General features: G+C 52.2%; 1 protein-coding gene across 1 annotated transcript; it reads left to right on the forward strand.

Moving 5' to 3' along the window:
* The first annotated feature begins 1,084 nt into the window (after window positions 1-1,084).
* XKR7 (XK related 7) lies at window positions 1,085-25,459 on the forward strand. The gene is made up of 3 exons (XM_067707795.1): window positions 1,085-1,737; window positions 22,435-22,637; window positions 23,966-25,459. The coding sequence occupies exons 1-3, from the start codon at window positions 1,154-1,156 to the stop codon at window positions 24,919-24,921; spliced, it is 1,743 nt and encodes a 580-aa protein (XP_067563896.1). The 5' UTR covers window positions 1,085-1,153; the 3' UTR covers window positions 24,922-25,459.
* The last annotated feature ends 729 nt before the right edge of the window (window positions 25,460-26,188 follow it).

Here is a 26,188-nt window from a genome sequence, read left to right on the forward strand (position 1 = left end):
TGTATCATAAATGCCCTGGTACATCCAATCTGAGCAAAGCAGGGTGAAGTGGGTGGTGAACTAGGGATATCCAGGGCATATGAGGGACCCTACCCCTCTCATGGATTACTGTTAGCACTCTCTCTCTCTCTGGTCTCTCCATCTCCACACTGCTTCCCTGTAAGCACTTCTCTCCTCTGGCTGCAGGGTCTTTTTTCCAAATCCTGATTTGATCACATTACTTCCCTGATCAAATTCTGAGTGTTTCCCCATTGCTTCTGGCTCTTTAGGATCGCATCCCTTGGAACTCTCCAGCCCCAACTTTCCTAGCTTTCCACCTCCTTGGATCTGTGATCCAGACTTCCTTGAAAACATGCCCTCTAGTCTCAGGCCTCCAGGCCTTTACACTTGCTCTTTCCTCCACTTGGTGTTTCCTCTCATCCCTTTCCCTCTGATGTTGACCCCTTCCCAGCCTCTGTTCGACTAGGGCTGTGGCCAGATGAAGGCCCCTCCCTGAGGGAGGGGAAGGGGAGAGTGGGAAGAGACAGCAACTCTCAGAGCTGCAGTTTACTCAGCCTAAATGAGAAAAAGACAATAAGAAAAGAGACCTCCCAAGATGAAAGAAAGGGATGGAACAATATGTGAACACTTTGGAAACTAGGAAGTGGGGTGTTAGCATGGAGTGATGGTCTACTGGGGTGCCTGCCTAAGAAGCCCCTTACTTTCAAGTCCCTGGTCCCCTACTCTCCTCAGACCCAGACCACTGAAGGTAAACAGAGGAGATAAATGGAAGAGAGGATGGAGACAGGGATGGTGAAGAAAAGAGGAAAGAAGGAAGTGGAGTGAGGTGGGGGGCTTGGAGGCAGAAAGCATGTGGCTGGAGCCCCACGCCTCTGAGGAAGGAAGAGGAGGGTGACCTGGGATGCTCTCCCCTCCCCTCCCCCTCTCCATTCCCTGGAGGGCTGCCCGCATCCGGTCACAGCCCAGGCGGGGTGGGGGAAGGGCGGGGGCGGGGGCGGCGCCGAGGGGAATGAATAATTGAAGTGTAGGGGAGGAGAAAGAAGAAGAGGAGGAAGAGGAGGAGGCGGGAGCCGCCCGCACAGGGTCCTTCCCACTCCGCACCCCACCCCCCTCCGCCGCCCGGAAGTCGCTCCCCGCCTCCTGCTCCGCCAACATGGCCGCGAAGTCGGATGGAGCGGTGGCCGCGGCCGGCCCGGGGCCGGAGGGGGCGGCCGGAGGAGCTCGGGGCGGTGCGGGTGGGCGCGGGGAGGCGGCGGCGGCAGCCGGGGACCCCGGGGTAACCGGGGCGGGAGGCCCGGGGCCGCGCTACGAGCTGCGGGACTGCTGCTGGGTGCTGTGCGCGCTGCTCGTGTTCTTCTCCGACGGCGCCACGGACCTGTGGCTGGCGGCCTCCTACTACCTGCAGGGTCACCGCACCTACTTCGGCCTCACGTTGCTGTTTGTGATCCTGCCCTCGCTTGTCGTACAACTGCTCAGCTTCCGCTGGTTCGTCTACGACTACACGGAGACCGCTGGGGCCCCGGGACCCGCAATCAGCACCAAGGACAGCGGCACCGGCGGACCGGTCATCAGCACCAAGGACAGCGCCGTCACCTTCCGTACCAAAGAAGGCAGCCCCGATCTGGGCCCCCGACCTGAGCCCTCCTCGGCCAGCGCCTACCGCCGCCGCTGCCGCCGCCTCTGCGTCTGGCTACTGCAGACCCTCGTCCACCTCCTGCAGCTCGGCCAGGTCTGGAGGTAGGAGAAGCTCAGGTGGAGAGAACTGAGTTGGAGGAGTGGGAGGTGGTAAGGGGCTGCCTGCCGCCCCAGGCTTTCTCTGATCCTCCACACCTGCTCCTGTCCTGACCCCCGCCCCGCCCCACCCTATTGCAGCTCTGATTCCTCCTCTGCCAGCTCCTCCCTGACCTCTGCCCTCTAACTCTGATCAACCTCTGTACCATCCTCTAGGATCTGGCTATTGAGGGAAGAGGGAATGGGGCAAGAAGAAAGAGAAAGAGATCCTCAGGGGTGTGTGAATGAGGAGGGCCCAGGGCCGATGGAGAAGAATGTGAAGGTTGGAACAGGGGCCCAGGGCTCCATCCAGCCCTGTCCCACTCCTCTCTGCCTGAGTGCTGAGCCTGAGCCTGGGCTTAGGAAAGATCTCAGAAGTCCCTCTCTGCTCTCAAAGATTCTCAGCTCGGAATTGCAGTCCATTCCCAACCTCCCAGGAGAAACAGAATTCGAGGCAGCTAAATGAATATCCCGCCAAACTTTTTGGACTTTTAGGAAAGGTTGTGGTGGACCTAGCTGAGAAGGTGTCTAGCTCCTCCGCCTCCTAGGACTTCCCCAGTATCTCTGCAGCGCCCCCCCGCCCCCCGAAACAGAGCCATGGGGATATGGGATCTTGAATCTGAGATTAGATAGCCACTATCTGTCCTTTCATCTCAGGACAGTAAGACAAAACTGAAGCTTTGTACAAGCCGCCCAATTCTAGGCTTCTTCCTCTGCCAGGACTGAGGGTGGCTGCTGAGCTGAGTTAACTGGAGACAGGGAATTCTGAACCTAGGGTTCCCCTTGAGTCTGTATTGCTCTAGTAGCTTAGGCTCTACTGTGCACTGACAGAATGAACTTGTCTGCTATTTGATCTTACACAAACCTCTCCTCCCTCCAAGCCTCAGTTTCCTCACCTGTGAAGAGAGGGCGATTCCCTACTCTTCTCATCTCATTGATCTACATTACATTTTCTTACCTCTTGGGATGGTCAGGTGAGAGAGGGTCTTTGTAAAGGCCCTGCAGACTGTAACATATTTTAGGAATGCAATAGATTATCATGATTATCACACCTGTGGGGAAACCATGGAAAAAGTCAAAGTCACTGTGGAGTAAAGGGTGATTATTGCAGTTGTTATATTTATTCTGCTACTTGTTAACACCTTCTGCTTAACTCAGAAGATGCAGTTCTGAGCTGAGGGTTGGAAAGAGGACTCCCAGGGTTTGTCCCAGCTGCTCATTTGCTGTGTCACCCTTGTTGTGTTACCAAATCTCTCTCTGACTTGCTTCCCCCGTATGTGCCTTGCCTAGATGATGTATATATTCCATTTAGCTTACCCTGGGGGAAAAGGTGGGAGGAGCTCTCTCCACACAAGGTGGTGTTATTATTATTAGCTTGACACAAAAAATATTCATGTCTACATCCAGGAACTAATCTGCATTTATCATTCTGTGCCCGAGTGGACAGATGGTGAAAGATATTTTTAGATTCTGAAATGGTAACTTCCTATTCTTGGTAACCAAAGCTTCATCCCCCTTTCCCTTCAGCCTAAAATGGGCCAGCTGCCCCTTGACTCACTGGCTACCTCAAAACCCCCTTCTCCCATTTTCAGAATCTACTTACAAGAAATGCATACTTCTTTCTTGAACATAAACTGAATTTCCCTCAAACAGAGCAAAAAATGACCATGGGGTGGAGGTGGGGGTCTCAGGGGAGTGGCTGCAGATAGCTGAGGGTCCATTGAACTCCATGGTTTCTTAGATAAAAGGGCTAGCGATTTCTACTCTACCCTATTCGTAAAATGAGGGGCTTGGGATGAGATGATTTTGCAGGGATGACAAATTAATGGCTCTTAGATTGAACTTGGCCTACAGAAGTGTTTTGTCTGGCTTGCATAGTATTTCAAAAATCCAAAATCCTAGCTCCTCTTGAAAAAAAAATGCATCTAGCAATATCAGGCCTGGAACAATTTAGACAGGGTATATGCGCTTCAGTTTGTCCGGTTCCATTCTCTTGGATCACATCTGGACTCTTTCACTTAGGCCTTAGGGGCATGAGAGCCCTAATTTACAGTTCTGTAACAATTGTTTCATTAAGCCTTCACTTTGTGCCAGACTACTGATTGCCTTTTTACCTGCTTCATCTCCTGTATCCCTCCTAATAATCCTGCAATGTGGTTGTATTATCATTCCTGCTTAACAGATGAGGGAATGGAGGCTCAGAAAAGGGACATCCTTGCCCAAGGTCACATGGCTAGGGAGTAAAAGCACTGGGACTCAAGACTCTCTGCCTTCAAAGCCCAAGTTCAATTTATCTCCCCTGCAATTCTGCCACTAAAATGTCCTCCAAGCTCAAAGAATTATGAGTCTGAGATACCAAGATTCCAGGATGATAGAAAGTCAGGGCTTCTGCTGGACTGAGATAAGAATGGGAAAGGAGGGGGAGGGAGTTGAACTATGTGGATAAGGATGGGGAGACTGTGTATATTGTCAGGAAAGTGCTGGATTGGGGGTAGGGCGGGATCAGGAGACTTCATCCAGGTTTGTAACTAGCTGGCTAGGTGACTTTGGGCAAGGCTCTTCCCACCTCTGGGCCTCAGTTTCCCTGTATGTAAAATGAGAATAATAGATTTGATGGCCTTAAGAGCCTTCCCTTTTCTGGAAGTCTGACTCTGGGTCTATATCAGAGCTAAACCTCTGGGCCCCTGTCCCAAAAGCTTTGGATTCAAAAATGGCTGAGAGTCTGGCTAAATGGAGAGAGATCCAGACGAGAAGCCACCAGAGTTGGTATTCCTAGAAACTAAGCAATGTGGTAAGCAAACATGAGGTTCCCACAAAGAACAGGCTCACTGTCCAGCGGGACTTGGTGCAGATGTTCTGAGGGCTGGACCCCAGGGTAATGAGGAAGGAGATGTGTGTGTGAGACCTGCATGATCAAAGCTGAGGGACTGGCCATTCACTCACATGCTGATTCCACGCCCCCAAATCTGAATAAATTAATTTGAATCATAAAGATATCTTTCAACTCCTTATGCTTGCACAATGTTGAATCAAAACCTTGAATACTTTGAGGAGCTAGTAACACAGACTGTGTCAGTACATGGGTGTCAGACAAGGGGACAGTATGGGGCAAGCAGTGTCCTAGAGAAGCTGAAGCTACCGCCCAGCTCCAGCTGATGGTGCCACAAGAAATCACGGACCAGGTGTTGACAAGTCTTGATTTCTCAAGAGAAATGGGAAATTGGGATTTTTTTTTTTTGGTGAATTCTGCCAGTATTCAACTACTAATTAAGGTTTTTAAAAATAGTGTCAACCACAGGAAACATATGGGGGCCCATCCTCTTTGTAACCTCTGGCCAGCTCCTTACAATTGATTCAGGTCCTTTCTTCTTCTGTTCCCAGACAAGCCTGCAAGATGCATGTTATTATTTTAATCACAAAATGGGGCTCTGAGGAGGGAGAGCAAGGGAAGGAATTCACAGACACTATGCACCCTCCATGTCCCAGCAGGCCCCATGTGAGGTGCTCTAGGCATGTGATCTTGTTTTGCCCCAAAACCTTCCCTCTGGTGACAGTTGATATACCCATTTATCAGACAAGAAAGTGAGGCTTGGAAAAGTCAAGTAACTTGCCGAAGGTCACCCACTGAGCAAGTGGGGGAGAGGTGAGGTGTCAACCCACCTTTGCCTAATTCCCAAGCCCAGGCTCTATCCCTGATACCACCACACTGGCTGCATTAGAGGATCCCAGAGCGATGGCCCGGTGCAGAGACAGATTGATCCCTGAGAGAACACACAGATCCTCTGGTCAGACATGACGCTGGCTGGGGGCTGGACACCAACCTGTGTTTTCATGCCTTCTGCCCAGCTCCCACCCCCATCCCTCTGAGCTGTTAAGCCACTCAGCGCTGCTAAGCCAATTAAAGTCCTAACCCTGTCCACTCTGACCCTGTGGGCAGGAGAGCAGTAAGCCATGAATCCTGCTTTCCCTAATCTTAAACTCACTGGGCCCCAGCTTTGCCCAGATAAGCGTGGTTTGTTAAGCCAATTAGTGGAATTAATCTGCCGTGGGATTCCTCCCAGGCTGTCAGGATCCGGGGACCCCAAAATGGGAGGGAGGGGAAGGAAAGAGGCAAACTGGACTTTGAAGGCCCTCCCTCTACCACACTCTCTATGTCTAGGCCCCAGCACTGCTCCCTCTGCCTCCTCACAAGCCCTGCACTCCAGAGACGTTCAGAAATGAATTAGTGACCTACCTGGTATGAAAGTCAGTCTCTGGGGCTCCTCTCTGGGAAGCTCTGTTCTTTGCGTGATGGTTAAGAACATGAACTCTGGATTCAAATGTCCTCAGTTCAAATCCTGACCATACCACTTAATATGTGTGATCCTGACAGGTCACATAATCTCTCTGTGCCTGAGTCTCATCCTTTATAAACTAGAGACCATACGGTATCACCTCTTGGTTTGTTTCAAGGTTTCAAGAGATAATATACCAAGGTTTTAGCAAAGGGCTGGCCATCATTAAGTACTCAGAACCCCTGGCAATGGTTAGGACCATCAGCCCGGGCTTTGTTCCCTGTAGAAAAAGGTTTGTTCACTGAGCGGGTGGCCTGTGAGTGGGCAGGAGGGCAAGAGGGCCTTGAAGGACCCTGAAGCCATAGGGACACGGCAGCTGTGCATTTAATCTGTAGTCATTCATTCCACAAATATATGGAGCACCTGCTGTGTACCAGGCACTGCGCTAAGTGCTGGAAATACAGTGGTGAACAAGGCAGAGTCCCGGCCCTCTTGGAGCTCAAGAGTCTAGTGGGGGGCTTCCCTGGTGGCGCAGTGGTTGAGAGTCCGCCTGCCGATGCAGGGGACACGGGTTCGTGCCCCAGTCCAGGAAGATCCCACATGCCGCAGAGCGGCTGGGCCCGTGAGCCATGGCCGCTGAGCCTGCGCGTCCGGAGCCTGTGCTCCGCCACGGGAGAGGCCACAACAGCGAGAGGCCCGCGTACCGCAAAAACAAAAACAAAAAAGTCTAGTGGGGGAAACCAATAAACAAATTAAAATATATATTACCTAATCTAAAATATAAATATAATATAAATATAATACATAACATAAAATATAATGGGTTAGATACTGGTAAGAACTATGGAAAAAGTGAAAAGGAGGAGGGTGTGGCCCTTCAAGATAAGGTGGTCAGGGCAGCCTCTGTGAGGGGTGGGCATGTGGGCAGAGGGCTGAACAGGGTGCGGGCAAGCTGTGTGGATGTCTTGGGAAGGGCGTTCCAGGCACAGGGAAGGAGCAGAGCAGGGAGAAGGCCCTGTGGCAAAGCAGGGAGCTGGGGGGAGATTGTAGGAGACGATGGTGGACAGGGTGGCTGGGGGTGGATGACACAGGGCCCCAAAGGCCGGGGGGGAGGATTGGGGCTTTCACTCTGCATGAAGTGGGGAGCCCAAGAAGATTTGAGCAGAGTAGGAACAGGGTCTAGACTTATGCTTTACAATGCGCACCCTGGCTGCTGGATGAAAAATGGACTGGAGGGAAGCCAGGGTAAGCCTGGAGACCCACGAAGAGATCCACCCTCGATGATGCAGGTGAGAGAAGATGGAGGCTGGACCAGGGCAGTAGCAGAGGGGGCGGGGGTCTGTTTTAGGCATAGCAGGCAGGGTATCTTTCCTTCTTTGGTCAATTTCCCCATTGGGGCCAGACAGTTAATGGTTAAGAACTCGTACTCTGGAATCAGCCTTATCCTGTGTCTGCCACTTTCTGTGATTTGGGGCAAATGGCATAACTTGTCTGTGCCTTAATTTTCTCATCTGCAAATTGGACATTCTTACTGATAGTATGTATCGCATGTGGCTTGGAGGAGTAGTAAATTAAAGAATGTATGTGTAGTGTTTAGCACGGTGCCTGGAACACAGGAAGTGCTCAATTCTCAGTAGCCATTACTAGTTGTACAGTAATAATACAAGTATATAAGTAATACATAAAACAGGTCAGGAGTTGGATTCCATAGTGGTTTTCAAACTGTGTTTCACCTCTTACCATCATTTCAACCTGAGTATCTCAAAGTTTCTCTTTCTTGATATGATGGTCACGTGCCTAAGATTTTGTTTTGACAGTCCTACAGCTGAAACATGTTTACAACCCCCTGAACTCGGTGACTATCCACAAGGTCCCTCCTGCTCTGACCTTGCAGGCTTGTTCCAGTCTAGCCTCACCACCCACCTCCTGGGAGACCCCTCTCTAGGACGCTCTCCACCGGGCCGCCCTCCTCTCCCTGCCCAGCTGGCAGCAACAGGCCATTAGAGCAGCTCCTAACAGACACAGCGGCGGCAGTTGGGCCCAGCGTCCCCTGTTTGATCTATAAAGACCACACAGGAGAAACCCTGGGGGAGGAGGGAGGGCTGCCAGGAAATGGCTTTGAACCCCTGGCAGCTGGGGCGAAGGTCCCCAGGGAGAGGAAGGAGGATGGGTTGGGATCTTCTCTGGCCTCTCCATTCACCACTCTGCCTTTGTTAGGGCCTCGGAATTCCTCCTCTGGGAAATCCTATCAGCCTCCGGTCTCCCCCCAGCCCACTCCTCCCCATATCCTGTCTCCACCTGCGGCCAGAATGGTAGTTCTAAAGCTCAGAGCTGACCCTGCCACTCTGTAGCCAGAGGGCCAGCCCTGGCTCCCCTCTGCCCCTTGAGCGAGTCTTAATGCTATAGCCTGGTGTCAAGCCCCAACCTCCCACCCTTTCATCTCCTCACTGCTCTACGCTTCCCCCCAAATAAATCACATGCTCCTTTTCTTCATGCCTCTAAGCAGCTGCCCGCAGTCCTTCCTTCAGCAACACCCCGCCCCATCCTCCTCCCAGTGAAACTCTGTACATCCCTCAAGACCAAGCTCAAATGCTACCCCTTCTGAGACGCTCACCCTGAACAAACTCAACATGTGCCACCCTCTGCCCCTCAGACCCCACCTCCCATTTCCTCAGTCAGGCTAGTTGTTGGCATTTTCATCTAAAATGAAAACTGCTTGGTTGTTTTGTCTGTTTAAAAAGGAGCTGTATGCTCTTGTTGAAACCTCAGGCAGCGCAGGAAAGGTGCAAAGGAGACTCCTCTCCACTTATTATCTCTGGGGGTGCAGAAGTGGGGTTAGGGGAGATTTTCCCTTACTAATTAGATATTTCTTGTATCACTTGATGATTTTACTCTGATTTTTAATTAACCAAAAAATACATTTTACCTGCATACATTTTAAAAGCATGTATACCTGCTTTCAAAGAGTCAGATACTACTAAAAATTATAGTCACCACTTATAGAGACATAGATTAGGTCGTTCCTCTTCAATCCTGTCAGGTAGGGAGTGTAATAATGAATAATAATAAGGACTGTGGAGCCCAAACTCTGACTCTGCCACTTAGGAGCTATGTGACTTTGGGCAAGTCACTTAAACTCTCTGGGCCTCAGTTTCCTCATCTGTGAAATGGGATAACACCCCTATACAAATGGCCATTATGAAGGCTTATTGAATTAATATATGGAACATGCTTTGCACAGTATTCACCACATCATAAGTCCTCAAGTAGTGTTAGCTAGCATTATTGGCCCATGTTTCAGATGTGGAAATTGACACACAAGGAGGTAACAGCCTCCTAATACATAAGTAGCAAAGCCAGTGTTTGAAGCCATGCAGTCAGGCTCCCAAGCCCACATGTGTAACTACCAAGAGATACTACCTTTTGCTAGTTAAGTGTATTCTTACAAAACAAACAATCATGTATTGCTTTGGGAAGAGGGAAAAAGTCAGAAAAGTATTTTTTAAATTTTATTTTAATATAAAGTACCCCCTGTTGACATTCTGGGTTCTTCCTCTCCGACTTTCCCCCCATGCACAATTACTCATTCCTCCTCAGCCCCATAGTCCTGATCAGATTCTGTTGTGATCCTTGCCCACCTGGCTGGTTTTCCTACCAGATTAAAAGCACCTGGGGAGTTGAGGCCTTGTTCGTCCTTCTTTCTGTCCCCCACCATGACTGGCTCCGAGCTGACACTCTGTTGCTATTAGTGGCCTTGTACCCAGCGAGCTTTGGTGAGGTCCATAGTAGGGTCTTAGAACACAAATTCTGTTGAAGCAGGGTTTGCATCTGTGGCTGATGTGGGGGGCGCTAAGGCAGTGTGGGAGCCCCTTGCTGTGTGGACACAGCACTGAGGTCTGCTTAGGCCTTCATCCGCAGCCTTCCAAACTATCAATGAACAAATGCAGGCTAAGGGCAATACATATGTATTTGTACAAGATGTAGTAGAAGCAACCCCGGGGCTGAGTTCCCAGGAGGATGCACGTGTGTCTGACAGGAGATGAAGTTCCTCGTATGCAGTAAGTGCTCAATAAACGTTCATGTGAACTGAATAGAATCTTTAAAATCAGAACCTTTTTTCCTCCACTGTTAGTAACGTAACTTTATTTAAATTTTTTATTTTATATTGGAGTATAGTTGATTAACAATGTTGTATTAGTTTCAGGTGTACAGCAAAGTGATTCAGTTATACATATACATGTATCTATTCTTTTTCAAATTCTTTTCCCATTTAGGTTATTACAGAATATTGAGCAGAGTTCCTGGTGCTATACAGTAGGTCCTTGTTGGTTATCTATTTTAAATATAGCAGTGTGTACCTGTCAAACCCAAACTCCCAATCTATCCCTGTTCCCACCCTTGCCCCCTGGTAACCATAAGTCTGTTCTCTAAGTCTGTGAGTCTGTTTCTGAAATCAGAATCTTGAGAAAGACATTTCTCTGCCTGGGATTCAGTTATCCCATCTGTAAAGTCCAGGTGGGGGCTTGGGAATCCTGGATGAGTTTTCCCAGGACTTGGACAAGACAGCAGAGTAGCTGAGAGCTTGGGGCACTGGTACAGCCCATGGCGCCATGGCTTCCTCACTGTGTGACCTTGGGCAAGTTGCTCCACCAGCTGGAGCTCTAGTCGCATTGTGAAATGGGGTGATAGTATTCACCCCTTAAGTTTCTTGTAAAGATGTCTTGAGATAATGTAAATGAATAGGGTCTTCACATATTATATGCTCAGAAAATATTTACTACCAATTATTATTGGCCCAAGTAGTAGCCCATCCTACTTGCTTCATAATAAGATAGGGGGTGGGAGAAGGGCATCAAGGGTCCTAACGCTCACTACCCCTCACCCACAGATCCCCCCTTCAAGGAAGGAGACTTATTCTGTGACTCCAGAGACAGTGTGAGGATAGGTGACAACCCAAAGTTAAAGGGAGGCAGAAGCTGTGTGATAAGAAGAAAGATCTCCCTGGGTTGCCCCGAGGGTGTGAACTCCACATCACCAGACATGCATGCAGACAAAAGTGACTGACTATGGCAGGGAAGCAGTAGCAGAGCCTCCTGCCTTCAGTTTGGAGGATAAACCAGTCATCTCTAAAGCCCCTCACAGTTTTAAGAGTCTGTGGATCTAACTTGGGTGCTTTGTGATGCTTACCTGCTGGACCACAGGTTGCAGATCAGTGGCCCAAGGGCAAATCCAGCCTGAGGATGTGTTCGATTGTCCCATACAGTATTTTTTCCCCTACTATTTAATGAAACTTTTTATTATGGAAAGATTTTAAATATATAAAAGCAGAGGGAACAGGTTAATGATTGCTCTGTGTACCACCATTCTGCTCCAAGAATGATCATCTCCTGGCCAGCCTTGTTTTACTTAGGCCAGCACCATCCGAAAGAACTTTCTGCAGTGATGGAAATATATATGTATATAGGAAACGTACTGTCCTATACAGTAGCTGCTAGCCACACATGACTATTGAGCATTGGAAATGTATAATTGAGCAACTGAATTTTAAATTTCATTTAATTTTAACTAATTTAAATTTAAAGAACCATATGTGGCTAGTGTAGGACACGTAGGTGTTGGAGAGTATAGGTCTGGACCCCACCCCATTTCTTGCCCTTCCATGTTATTTTGAAGCAAGTCTCAGATGTCATATCTTTGCACCCATAAATATTTCAGTACATCTCTAAAAAGATAGACTTTTTAAAAATGTAACTGAAGTATGTAATACTGTTATCAAACCTAAAAAAGGAATAATAATTTCTTTTAAATTCATATGGTATTTTTAAAATTAGTTGCCAACATTTCCAAATTGAAGTTTTGGGGTTTTATTTTGTTTTTTGCATAAATATCCTAATTTCCAGCTCTTCTTCCTTTTTTTTTTTTTTTTTTTTTTTTGCGGTACACGGGCCTCTCACTGTTGTGGCCTCTCCCGCTGCGGAGCACAGGCTCCGGACCCGCAGGCTCAGTGGCCACAGCTCACGGGCCCAGCCGTTCCGCAGCACGTGGGATCTTCCCGGACCGGGGCACGAACCGTGTCCCCTGCATCGGCAGGCGGACTCTCAACCACTGCGCCACCAGGGAAGCCCTCCAGCTCTTCTTGAAAAATTGAAATTCCAGCCATACTGGGCTCACATTCTCCCATGGCAGCAATCAGCTGGAGCTGAGGGACAGCTACCTTTCTAGACACCCTTCTTTCATTCCCCAGAGTCCCTCATAATATCAGCTCGGCTCCTCTACCATCTAGGATCTCATAGATCAGAGACAAAGAGAAGTGGTGCTTTCTCCCTGCCTCGATCTTCAAGTACCTTCAGATACCACCAGGAGACCAGGATCTAACTCCTTCTCCCTCACAGGCTCATGCCACCCCAATGTCACACAGGGAAATCAGGAAAAGAGGAAAGGGGGGATCAAAGAGGCTTGGGCTAGAGTATGGAGTCCTGGCTTTGAATCTCTGCTCTGCACCCATTTCACAGATGCGGCAAGTGAAGCCCAGAGAGGGAAGGCGATCTGGCTGCACTCATACAGTGAAGAACATAAGAGGCAGGAACCTGGTCCCAAATGCTTTGCTGGAGAGGAGCTGCCTGCTTCCCTGTTGGGCAAAGAGAGGCACACTGTCTGGGAGCTGACTGCAGTGGGCGGGTTGGGAGAGGGTCTCAGCTTTACAGCCAGAGCCTAAAATTAGTGGCAGGGAGATGTTTGGCCTTAGCCCAGCAAAAAAAAAAGTGCTGTGACTCTGGAGGGGGCTGCTGAGGAGGAAGGAGACAGCCCAGCTCCCAGCACCATATGAAATGGGAGCCAAACGTGTAAAATCGCATCCTTTACTGACATTTATGACTCATTAGGCTGCCAATTCCAGGAAGGTCCCATTTTGCATCCTTGCAGGAGTGCTCAGCATTGAGGAGTGGATAGATGGGGAGGGGGCCTCAAGGTTGTTCCCCCCAGGAGCTTCCTTGACCACATTTCAGGTGAGGAATCTGTATAATTGGAGGCCCAATGTTTTGCAGGGAACTCACAGACTGCATCTAGGTCCTCAGCTTGATCCATGCCTGTGGTGAAATGAAGGAGTCCACCATTCCTAAGCTGAGATGCAATTCCAATGCTTCTGGCTACTGATCTTGGGCATGTCACTTCTCCAAATGCCTGCTAAATGTCTCTGGGGTCCATCCCTTCTGTCTGGGCCCTCCTCACCTCTCACCTCTCACCTGGTCTCCCAACCTCCACCCTTGCCTCCGTCCAATCTGTTCCTTACAGCCAGGGTACTCCCTCTAAAATGCAGAAGTGCTATCCAACACAGTCTTCACTCTTCAGATAAAGACCAAATGCTTCACCATGGTCCCCCTCATCCCTTGCTTTCTCACCTCCTTTTCTGGAGCTATAGCCATTCTGACCACTTACTGTTCCCGCCTAACTCAGGACCTGTGCCCATGTTGTTCCTCTACCGGAAACTCCCTTCCCTCCCTTCACCTGGTTAACTCCTGTGCCTGCTTCAGATCATGCCTCAGTAGCCACCTCCTTCAGAAAGCCTTCCCTGACTGCCACGCCCTTCCCAAGCTGGGCGCTTCTCCCATAGAATTGCCTTCCTCAGCACTGGAGCACAGAAGCCTGTTGGAACATGTCTGCAGCCCACAGAATGTCTGTCGTTTCAAGTCTACAGGACGATTTCATTAATGTCCAGGTTCCCCGCTAGACAGTGCCAGATGGACTGGGTCTGTCTTGCTCACCATCGTGTCCACCAGCATTTTAGCACAGCTCCTGGCACACAGTAGGTACTCAAAAATGCTGGGTGGGGCTTCCCTGGTGGCGCAGTGGTTGAGAGTCCGCCTGCCCATGCAGGGGACGCGGGTTCGTGCCCTGGTCCGGGAAGATCCCACATGCCGCGGAGTGGCTGGGCCCGTGAGCCATGGCCGCTGAGCCTGTGCATCCGGAGCCTGTGCTCCACAACGGGAGAGGCCACAACAGTGAGAGGCCCGCGTACCGCAAAAAAAAAAAAAAAACAAAACTGCTGGGTGAATAAACGTCAAGTGAACCTCCTCTTTTCTGAGACTCAGTTTCCTCATCTGGAAAGTGGGGGTCATGCCCACGAAACCTCACAGGGCTGCAGTGAGGATTTTGGCAAAGTGCCCACAGAAGGCCTTTGATGAGTGGCAGTTATTTTCTGGAGGAGGGCGAAGACCCCAAATAAGGCCCTGCCCTGTGAACTTGTCCTGAAGGGACTTCTCTGACCCTCTGTCTCCTGAGGATGGATTCAGTGAGCACCAGGGAAAGTCAGGCGAGGAGTAGGTCTCAGCCCCGCTAGAAACTAAACTGGAAACTACAAGACCTCCTCTCCCTGCTGGAGCCTCTGAGTCTGTCAGCTTCTTAAAACCTCGTATTGGTTGAATACCCTGCACTGGGCTGGGCATTTTATACAAATCACCACTTTCTGATTTTATAGCTATCCCATAAGGTGGGCATTGAGCTGAAGGGTTCAGAGAGGGAAGCAACTTGCCTAAAACTATACAGACAGTAAATGATGGCGTCAGGATCTGAACCCGGGTCTCCCTGCCTCTCAAGGCTGATTCTTTCCCTCTGTACTTGACAGCCTTCACTTGGGGGCTTATAAAATACATTCACACTCCATTCATTCACTCATTCAAGAAACAAATATATATTGAACATTAACTATGTGCCAGGCACTAGGGGCATAGCAGAGAAGAGGACAAACATGGTCCCCACACTCGTGGAGAGACAGACAAGAAATATGTAAGCAAGTAAGTTAGATCATCTCTGGTTGTGATATGTGTTATTCAGAAAATAGGGTAACTTGACAGAAAGTGGCAAGAGGGGTGGGTAGAATTGCTTTGGAAGGCAGGGGGCGGATCTGGGAAGGCCTCTCTGAGGAGGTGACACTGAGCTGAGATGGAAAGAATAAGAATTTGCCACGTGTTGGTAAAGCCCTTTCCAGGGAGAGGCCCTGAGGCTGGAAAGAGCTTGGGGTGTCCAGGAAGAAGCAAGACCAGTGTAGCTGGAGATGTGGGAGAGGGGGACGGCGGAGGGAAATGAAGTCCTAGAGGTAGACAGAGGCTGGATCGCACCGGGCCCCACAGGTCATGGTGAGGATTTTATTCTAAGGACAGTAGAGAGTGACATGACGTGACCTAGGATTTTACAGGACCCCTCAGGCTGCTGTGTGAAGAATACGGTCTATGAGGGCAAGGATGGAGGGAAGGAGATCAAGGTAGATGGAGGCCGCCGCTGCTTCAGGTTGGGTGGCTTGGACCAGAGTGATGACACCGGGGCGGGGAGAAGTACTTGGGTTTAGGAGACAGCTGTCGGGCCTTGATGTTATCAGGATGGGATGTGTGGGGACTTGCGCCTGATGAAAACTCCTTGGGGTAGGCAAGCATCAAGTTCCTTGGACCTATTTTGTAGGAGAACTAAAGCCCACAGAGGAACTGGACTTTCCCAGAAAGTCCAGTGGAGGCCTTGAGCCTGGGTTTCCTGACACTCCAACTACTATTGTCACCCCTTCCCCAGTTTTCTCTAAACCCACATAATTCCAAGCAAAGCTTTTAGGTCCAGCCCTGTCCGACACGGGTCCTCCCGGGCAGCCCTCTGAATACCTTCCAGGCAACTGAAGCACCTTCTCTGATGCAGGGGCCCATGGAGAGCCAAGTCTGAGTCCTAGGTCTGGCAGTAACTTGCTGTGTGACTTTATACAAGTCCCAGTCCCTTTCTGGGTCTCAGTTTCTTCATCTGTAAAATAAAGATAATAATAGTACCCACCTCAAAGATTTGCTGCGACGAATGCACAGTATGTATAGAAAGGCTTAGCACGGCCTATCATACAGTTGGTGCTCAGTAAGCGTGAGCTATTCTCATTATTTTTGCCTGCACGCTATCCCCCTACAGACTTACGGAGCAGTTGTGGGCCCAGTTGGTACAGTGTTCCTGCTGCTTTCCATCAGCCCAGCCTGGTTACCCTCCAGAGCCTGCAAGCCTGGCCCACAATGGAGACAAGAGAGCTGGCCATGGTGCCGTTTCTGGATGGGGTGGGAGCGGGGGAGCCGCTGGAAGCTGCTGTGTTTTTGGCCCAGAGCTGTGAGGGGGAGTGGAGAGGGACGAGAACACACACTCGGAAACGCTGAGATCGACAGATGGAAGAGCCGAGGATGTGAGAGACGCAGACAGACAGAGAGAGCCCCAGAGTCGGGAGACAGGGAGCAGGCAGGGGAGGGCGGCCGGAAAACTGGCAGAGTCACGCGAGCCACGAGCTGAGCAACAGACCAGCAGATGGACCAAGCCGCCAAGGGACTGAAAGACGGACAGACCAACAGGCAGTATTCAGGAGACAGCCAGAAAGACAGACAGAAAAGCAGACCTGGTATCCGAGGGGACAGACAGGCTATCCTGACATCCAAGGGACAGACAGACTGACGTTCCTGGCCTCTAAGAGCAGACAGACAGGCTGACGTGGGACCCCAGGGTCAAGCTGACTAACAGATGGACATAGTATCTGAGAGACGATGTGACCTATAGTCCAAGGACTGACAGGAGGACTGACCCAGGGCCCCAGGGTGACCCTGACTGACAAATAGATTGACTGACTGACAGTAATGGAGGAACAGATAAATAAATAGGCTGACCCTGTATTCAAGGGACAGACACAACAACAAGCTGATCTGAGCCAGAGACAGAGACAGACAATGACCGAGGATCTGAGCACACACAAAAGACGGGTCCAGGATGACCTTCTGCACGGGGACTGAGGCCAAGGCCAGCAGCCCTGACTGGTACCAGAGACTCAGGGCAACCCAGGAACAGAGAACAGGAGAGAGACAGGGTGACCCAGAAACTTTCTGCCTACTTAGGGATGTGGGATCCCCTCATCCTTCTCTCTTCTGCCTGTTAGAAAGGAGCCCTCATGCTGGGAAGTCCCCGGGCCTGGGGAGAAGGGGATGAGCTCTGTTCATCTCCTGCCCAGCTGCCTGCTCACAGGGCCGGGGGACCCAGAGGAGACAGCCTTTCGGATCCTTGAGTGGAGGGATTTCAGACGCTCACTGCTGGCTCCTCTCTTCTCTAGGCTTCGTCATTTTGCTCCCCACCCCATCCTCAACGATACACACTTACCACTTCAATTTCCAATTTCCTCCCAGACAGGCTTCTTCTCCGAGCCAAAGATTGGGAGTCAGCAAGTTAGATCCAAAACAGACTTCTGAGCACCTCTGTTTCCTCACCGGTAGAATGGGGGCGGTAGAGCTGTCTGTTAGGTTCTGGTTCACGCTGGCCTCGGGCAGTTTAAGGCTGGGGGTGTCAGAGCTGGGGAGGCCCAACCAGGCTGTGGGGCATCAGGGGAGGCTTCCTGGAGGAGGAAGGCCAGATGTTCTGGCTCTATGCAAACTCAGGCAGAGAAGCCCCAGGGCCTCCAAGGTCAGGAGGGAGACACCTGCAAACACTCATGCGCAAATATTCAACAAATATTTATCAAGTGCCTACTACACGTACTGATGCTGGGGACACAGTGGTGACCAAGACAGATGAGGTCCCGACCCTCAGCAAACCACAGTGGTAAAACAGAAAATAGATGTGTAAATTAATAAATAAGATTGTTTCATAGTGTATGTTAAGAACAAAATAAGACAGAGTGATATGAGAGATGAGAGTGATTTAGTGAGAGTGGAGGGGCTGACATAGGATGAGTGGCCTGGGGGGCCTCTCTGAGAAAGTGACGTGGGAGCTGAGGAATCAGCCACAGGAGGATCTGGGGAAGGGGGTGTTTCAGGCAGAGCAAGTAGCAAGTGCAAAGGTCCAGAGTCAGGACCAAGTTGGGCTGGCTTCCAGGAACCTCCAGGGCACAAATGAAGCAGTGGTTTGAGACGAGTTGAAAGAAGCAGAAAGGGCCAGATGGTTTAGGGCCTGCAAGCCAAGGGGGAATGCTTGGATTTTATTCCAAGTGGGATGGGAGGCCCTTGGAGGATTTTGAGACAGGGAATAACGTGATCTGACATGATTAGTTTTTAAAATATCCCACTGGTTGCCATGTGGAGAATGGGCTATGGTGGTGGGGCACAGGAGTGGATGCAGGACTGAGAAAGCAGAAGATGATGATGGCCTGGACCAGGGTGGTGTCAGTGAATGGACAGACTGGGGTTGTGTTTTGGAGGAGAGTAGAGGCACTGCCCCTGAAGTTGGATTCCTTTCCCTGAGATGAGGTGTTCTCTGTAGGTGGCATCGGTCCCATTTGTGGTGAAAATCAACTTCTTCCAACTTCCTTTCAAGTAGAGTGGAATCAGGTGGGCTTCCTGGAGGAGGTTTTAAGGGCACCTGCTAGTACGTCAACTTTCAATTAAAAGAGAGAGGCTGGATGATCAGAAGGAGCCAGAGGCCTCCACCTAGCATATGGTCACCCTCACTATGTGCACACCCTCTACAGTTTATAAATGCCCACAACAAGGGGGAAAATGAGGCTCAGAGAGGCAGAGAGATTACCCAAGGTCACACAGCATCCAGGGCACGGGCAAACCCACAAGCCCAGCATATTGCCGTCTTGTCTCCTGATCCTCGCCCCAGTGGCTGTGATGTAGGCAGGAGGGCAAGTGCTGTGCTCCTTTCTAGAGAACGTAAAACTGAGGCCCAGGGCAATTAGGTTGTATGTCCTGGGCAGAGCTGTTTTAAGACTTTTGTGGGCCCCACATCTATCAAGTATATTAAAATGCAGCCATATCAAACATTGAATGTAAATTATATATACCCAGATACAAGCCAAATTGCAGTCGACTGGCTGATATGCTCTGTTTTGCAGACATTTAATTAAACATTTATTAATTTTGATTCTGCAGTTTTTCCCTGTGTTTTAGAGCCAATTTTTTTCCCAGGCTTCAAACATTTTGCTAGGCCCATGAAAACCTCACAGGCCCTCGGCAACGAGCATGTACCACCGGCTGGAAAGGACAGCCACGATTTTTGGACCTGTTGTCAAAAGGGGCAAGGGGCAAAATGAGGCTGAACCGAGGCCCTTTCACCCTCAGACTGCAGCATGGTCTCTCCACGCTCCCTGCTGACCCCATGTTCTTGGGTCTCAGAAGCCTTCTTTCTTCCCCTCCCCCTTCCTTGCTCTGGCCCAACAGCGCCCTCGGCTGGGTAAGCCCTTTGTCTGCTGTTAGCTGGGGTGTGGGGTGTGGGGTGTTGGGAGCTGGCACAGGAGGGGACAGGAGTGGGTGGGGAGTTGGGCAAGCAGCCTGTCAGGTGGTGATGGATGCTGGCCGGGCTGGGGCCTTTCTCATGCTGACCCAGGCCGGGAAACAGATGGTCTTCAGCCTGAGGGAAACTTCCAGGGTGTTGCCCTCCCCCAGCTCCCCAGGCCCCTTCACACTGGACCAGCTGGTCTCTCCTTCCTGTTCAAAGCCGGAGCCGCAGGACTGGGAAAGGGAACGGGAAGGGGGAGATGGAGGCTGGGACAGGTGGTCTGCGTTTTGGGCCCTGAGAAGCTCTGGGGGCCAGCCTGGTCTCTCCCCGAGTCGCCCCCACTTCTGGCATTCCCAGCTCTGCGCTCGACTCCTCCTCTGTGCCCTGCCTTAACTCAGCCCTGTCATTTCAGGCCTGAACTAAACTGGGGACTCACCTGGCCTTCCTCCAAGGCAGCCAGCAGAGTGAGCTTTCTAAGCTACCGAGCTGATCACATCACCCCCGATTCTGGGATAGAATTCAGATTTAGAATAAAATAGGAACTGTTCAGTCCAAAATTTGATGCCCTTCACAATTCTAGTCTTCTAATGCTCCTCCCCAGGACAACCCTCCCCGCCAGGCCTGGCAAAACCCTGGCCGTTCCCCTGAAAAGCCATGTTCTCTCTCTCACGCCTCTACACCTCTGCCTTAGTTGGGCTTCCACCTAAAATGCCTTTCTGCTTCCCGTGTGCCTTCAAATGCCTACCCATGCTTTAAAACGGAGATCAAGTGTTTCTTCCTCCAGGAAGTCTTCCCCAGCTAAAGTTACTGATCCTTCTCTGGGTTTCACAGCATCTCAGAGCATCTATTTCAGCTCTTAGCTTGTCTGTTCTCCCGTGGGACTGTGAGGTACTTAAGGTCACAGGGCCTGGAACATAGCAAGTGGTCAAGATACGCTTGCTATGTGAATGAATGATTCTAGCTGCAGACATCCTTATTTGGGGGGTAGGCAGGGGCCTAGAGAATAGAAGTCACAGGGAGACAAATTTCTGCTCATCAGGAGAAACACAGTTCGGCCCTGGAGCTGCTCGGAAGCCAAAGGCTCTGCCTCAAGAGGTAGCGTCTCCCTGTTCTGAGAAGTGTGTGAGCAGAGGGGTAAATGCACGGGGCTGGGAACTGCTGAAGGGATTCCAGCGCTGGACAGGAGAGTTAGACTGAAGGGCCTCTGCATCTTGAGTCAGCTTCTGAGGGAACAGCCCTCCTCCCCATCCTGGGGGCCAGTCCCATACTGTTTCACACTGAGGGTGTGTCTACACCACCGATTGGTCCTCAGAAGACTCAGAGATGGGAAGGAGAGGCCTAAATGGTATGTTTCTGGCCATGTTTTGGGAGGAAGTTTGGGTCCCAGAACATTAGCTCTGAAAGGATCTCCAAAGTCTCCAAGCCCATCCCTCTTGTTGGCAGATAGAGAAGCTGAGGCCCAGAGAGGGCCACACCATTGCTAAGACCAGGATACTCATTTGGGAAAACTCTGGGAATTAGCTGAGCACAAATTCCAGGGAGCACTGTGGTTCCTCCCTTGGGCTGGTCACACACAGCTGAATACAGAACATCCTGGAAATGCCGGCACTTCACATCAGGGAATAGACCCCCGGATCCCTGCTTCCCTGATTGTGGATTCAGGCAATAGGGTCATTGAATCTAGTGGGATTTTCTCCCCCAGTTTGGGGGGATATGACTCCTAGAGGAGCCTTCTCTGGTTTCATAAAAAGGGCTTGCCTGTCCTGTGTATCAGAGAATTTGGGGGTTGGGGCTGTTGTACCTGCAACAGCCAGGAGTGGAGCTGCTGGGCAAGGAACCAGGGCAGAGATCTGTGTGGACAGGTCCTTTGTCACCCTAATGGGCGCTGCACTTTATAGCTGCAAAGGGCCTCATCCATTTAATCCTCACAACCACTTTAGGTGGGATCAGCTAGGGCTCAGAGAGGGTCTTGTTCAAAATCACACAGCAAATTAGAAGCAAAGTCAGGAATTGAACTCAGGACTTCCAGATCCCTTCCATACCTCCTATGGGGCTACCAGAGTTCCATTCAGTTAAACAGACTTGGAATCATGCACTCAGTCATGCAGCCAATAGGATTGGCACCTACCGTGTGCTAAGAACTGAGGGTATAGCAGTCAGTTATGACCTAGTCATACTCATGGAGTTCACAGCCTGGGGGAGATGGATGCATAACCAGACAGTTACAACCCACTGTGACGAGTGCTGGGCTGGAGGGAAGCCGGGGAGAGGCCCCTACCTCAGGTGGAGGGTGACCAGTAGAGGCTACCCTGAAGAAGTCATATCTAAAAGCTGAGCCTTGGATGAAAAGCAAGAGTTATCCAGGTTTGGGGCTGGGGTGGGGTTGGCGGACAGGGCAAGGTGTTCCAGGCAGAGGGAACAGAAAGTGCAAAAGCTTAGCAGTGAGGGCGAGCAAATCTGTGACGTGTACAAAGCGGCTGGAGCTGTGAAGTTTGTTGGGAGAAGTGGCACCAGAGGAAGCAGCTAAGTGGCAAATGCCAGGGGATCTCTGAGCAGCTTCCCTAAGGGGAGAACTGGGCACTCAGACGTGGGGTTGGGGAAAAGGCCAGGAAGCTGGCAACAGAACTGGGGGCTGGCACCAGGACTGTCCCTGAAGGAACCTGTGTATGGGCAAGTCTTTATGGCTTACAGTGAGAGGCAGTGTCACCTATTGGTTAGAGTGTGGGTCTGAGACCAGCCCATCTGGGTTTGAATCCTGGTTCCACTGCTTCCTAGCTGTGTGACCTTGGACAAATGACATACCTCTCTGAGCCTCAGTTTTCTCATCTCTAAAATGGGGATAATAATAGGGTTATTGCAAGCTCCAGGTAAGGTGTCCAGAATCCTGCAAAGAAAGCAGGCCCTAACTTGCCATAGCAATAATGATCCTTATAATGCTGTATTCAAGGCTTAATTTGTGCCAGTGCTTTAAGCTAGTGAGCCCAGTGGGAGCAGCCCAACAACAGCCCCGTGAGGCGATCCTTTCAATGAGGCCGTTTCACAGCTGAGGAAACAAGCGCAGTAAGTGACTTGCCCAGGGCAACACCGCGCCCTGGCCCTCTGCACTTGCTGGGTGGCGAGGGTCTGGCTGGGAGGGGGCGAGGGGGATGAGCGCGCGCAACAGCCTGAGCACCACGTCCTCCCGCAGGTACCTGCGCGCCATGTACCTGGGGCTGCAGAGCCGCTGGCGCGGGGAGCGGCTGCGGCGCCACTTCTACTGGAGGATGCTGTTCGAGAGCGCCGACGTGAGCATGCTGCGCCTGCTGGAGACCTTCCTGCGCAGCGCGCCGCAGCTTGTCCTGCAGCTCAGCCTCCTGGTGCACCGCGGCGGCGCGCCCGACCTGCTGCCCGGTGAGCCCCGCCCCTCCGCCTGCCCGCCCCGGGCGCCCCCGCCCCCAGGGCTCACTCGTCTGCAGTATTCTGACGGCCCCACCTGTCCCCCACCCCCACCCCCGCCAGCCCCATGCTTAAGGCCCCCTGGGGAGGCCCTGTCCACTCCCCCCACCTTGGCGCACTCACTGTCGGGGTTTTGGTGGCCCCGCCCCTTCTACTCTCTGCAGTCTCCAGGCCTCTGGAGACCCCCAGGTCCCCCCCAATGGCCCCCTTACCCTCAGTGTTAGGAGACACCCCACCCCCTTGCTCTTCTCAGGCTCCCTGCGCACTAGCCCCTCCCGCCCTCCTCCCTTCCCCATTGCCAGGGCAGACCAGACCTCACTTCTGCCAAATCCAAAGAGGCCCTTGACCCCATCACCACACCTCAGACCCTCAGGGAAGTCCCCTGCCCCTGCTTTCCCCAGACTGTCCCAATCCCAGCCTGCATCTCCTGGGGACCCCTCTGCCTCACAGGCTCTCTGAATCACCACCAGTTTCCAGAGAGCCCTTCCATCCACCCCTCACTGCTCTTCAGCCCCTTGTGGACTCCTCCCAGGCTTCGTCCTGGTCCCCATGAGCTCACCCCGCCCACCCACCTTGCCACTTCTCGAACCCTAACAGACCAGGCCAACCCCTTCAGTGTCAGAGAAAAGCCACATTCCCAGTCTCCCTGGGGCTCCCGGTGCCCCTCCCGCCCGACACTGCCCGACACACCCTCAGTGTTTCAGAAGACTCTATCACCATCTCTCAGGTTCCCTGGGCATCCCTCGCCCAGGGTCCTGGGCCCCAGTCGAAACTTCCCACCGGGATTTTCCTCCCATGCCCTCAGCTGTGCTCAGCTTGGATATTCCTTTCCATGCCCCAGCCTCATCCTGGTGACCTGTAGCTTCTAACAGTCCCTTCTGGCTCCTCCATTCCTTAATCATGACCCCCCCTCTTCACCTCCTTTTTCACTCCCAGAGTCCTGGACCCTATTTTCCCAACCTCCCACCAAGACCCCTGAACCCTAACAGCCCCATACTAGAGACCCCAACCTGACCCTTATGGAGACCAAAATCACCCACTTCCCCTCTCCCTTTATGCTCCCACCCCTGTAGAAGTACCCAACCCTGTCCACTCTCACCCCTGCCTCAGTGTTCTTGAAGACCACCCACCCAGTCCCTCTCCACACCCCTCTTGATTTGTAGACCCTTCCCTCACACCTCCTCAGAACCCAGCTCCTGACCCAGACCCCTCCCCCTTTCCTCAGACCCCAACCCAGACCCATCCCTAACCCAGCCCACCCTGCCCCCACCCTGTCTCCGCAGCCCTCTCCACCTCCGCCTCACTCGTGTCCCTGGCCTGGACCCTGGCCTCCTACCAGAAGGTGCTGCGGGACTCACGGGACGACAAGCGGCCGCTGTCCTACAAGGGCGCCGTGGCCCAGGTGCTGTGGCACCTGTTTGCCATCGCGGCCCGCAGCCTGGCCTTCGCGCTCTTCGCCAGCGTTTACAAGCTCTACTTTGGCATTTTCATTGTGGCGCACTGGTGCGTCATGACCTTCTGGGTCATCCAGGGCGAGACGGACTTCTGCATGTCCAAGTGGGAAGAGATCATCTACAACATGGTGGTGGGCATCATCTACATCTTCTGCTGGTTCAACGTCAAGGAGGGCCGCAGCCGCCGCCGCATGACCCTCTACTACTGCATCGTCCTGCTCGAGAACGCCGTGCTCACCGGCTTCTGGTACTCCAGCCGCAACTTCTCCACTGACTTCCACTCACTTATTCTGGTCTGCGTCGTGGCCTCCAGCTTCGCACTGGGCATATTCTTCATGTGTGTCTACTACTGCCTCCTGCACCCTAACGGGCCCCTGCTGGGTCCCCAGATGCCTGGCTGCATCTGCCCTGAGGCCCCAGGGCCCTGTGGCCCACCAGCCGATGCTGTCACAAGTCCCCCGAGGTCCCTGCCCAGGACTACAGGCGCTGAGCGGGATGGGGCCTCCGTGGGAGGCGAGCGTGCGGGGACCCCCACACCACCTGTCTTCCAGGTGCGACCTGGCTTGCCTCCCACGCCTGTGCCCCGCACCTTGCGGACAGAGGGGCCTGTCATTCGGATTGACCTGCCTCGTAAGAAGTACCCTGCCTGGGACGCTCATTTTATCGACCGCCGGCTCCGGAAGACCATTCTGGCGCTGGAGTACTCCTCGCCTACGACACCCCGCTTGCAGTACCGGAGCATCGGGATCCCCCAGGAGCTGCTGGAGTATGAGACCTCAGTGTAGGTCACAGTCTCCCTGCAAAAGGGATGAACTCTGGCTGATCCCACATCGAGCACAGTGTTGAGCCCAAAATTTCAGGGCCACCAGGCTGAGGGGGAGTGGATCTGTTGGTCCAAGGGTAGAGTGGCACCCACCATGGGGTTATTTCATGGGAGGCGACAGCCTTGTGGAGGCCCCAGGCCTTGGCCCTGTTTTCAGCCCTGTGGCCCGTTTCCTAAACTCCCCTGAACCGGGGCCCAGGGAACCAACTGGTGCTACGCTCCTCGGGAGCGGCCCCACTTTCATGGAGGCCTCCGTATCACAGCTGGTGCTGAGGACCCCACACCCTCTCCCCTGCCTGGAGCTGCCCACCTGTCAACTCTGGTGGGCCCGCCAGAGAAGGGGGTCCATGACCTAGGCCCTGTGCTCCTCAGGGGGCGTGGGGGTGGGCTGCCTCTGGGAAGGATGGAGGAGGCCACGGAAGATGTGGGGTGAGGCGGGAGCATCTGGTGAGCGAGGTTGGTACAGCTCCTGTGGGTCGAGGTCTGGAGCCTGGGCAAGAGGGGAGTTAAAGGAGGGAGTTGGGGTGGGGTGGGAAGTTGGGGTGGGGGGCTGACAGTGCTGGAGGTGGACAGGAGGGAGGACCCTGAGACATTGGAGAGGTACAGGCTGGCAGAAGCATGAAGGGGTGGCAGATTTGGGGGAGGGCAACCTCGATCCGGAGCATAGAGAATGTTCCTCAGGAGACAGCCTTTGTTGTGGGCTCTTTTATGGAGGAGGCTCCAGACACCTCAGGGGAAGTGTTTCAAGGAGCCATTCTTTGTTCTAGGGGAGCATCTAGAACATTTCTTCTAGATGAAGGTCTTGACCGCAGTAGATGAACTGCCTAGGAAGATGCTCTGTCTGGGTTTGATTGTGGATAAGGTTCTGGCACGTTTAGCAGGGAGACTGTTCTAGAGAGACATTCTTTGTTCTGGATTGAGCTCCAGGACACACAGCTGATAAAACATTCTCGGGAGTCACTCTGACCTGGATTCTGTTATAACGAGGTGCAGACGCTGGCACCCTGCTGCTCTGCTGCGGGGGATTCTAGCTCCTGCTGTGGTGGTAGGGAAGAGGGCATCAGAACCCTGTGTGAGTGGAATATTCTAGGAAAGGGTACTCCACTTCTAGACTTCTAGGGTTTATAAGAGTTCTGTGCCCCTGTCCACTTCAGTCCACAGCCACCTTCCCGAGGAGAAACTGTCCTCAGAACTCCTGAGACATTTCAACTGCCAACTGGTTTCCAGCT

Source organism: Pseudorca crassidens, chromosome 15 (genome assembly GCF_039906515.1).
Source record: "Pseudorca crassidens isolate mPseCra1 chromosome 15, mPseCra1.hap1, whole genome shotgun sequence".
In the NCBI taxonomy this organism is placed as follows: domain Eukaryota; kingdom Metazoa; phylum Chordata; class Mammalia; order Artiodactyla; family Delphinidae; genus Pseudorca; species Pseudorca crassidens.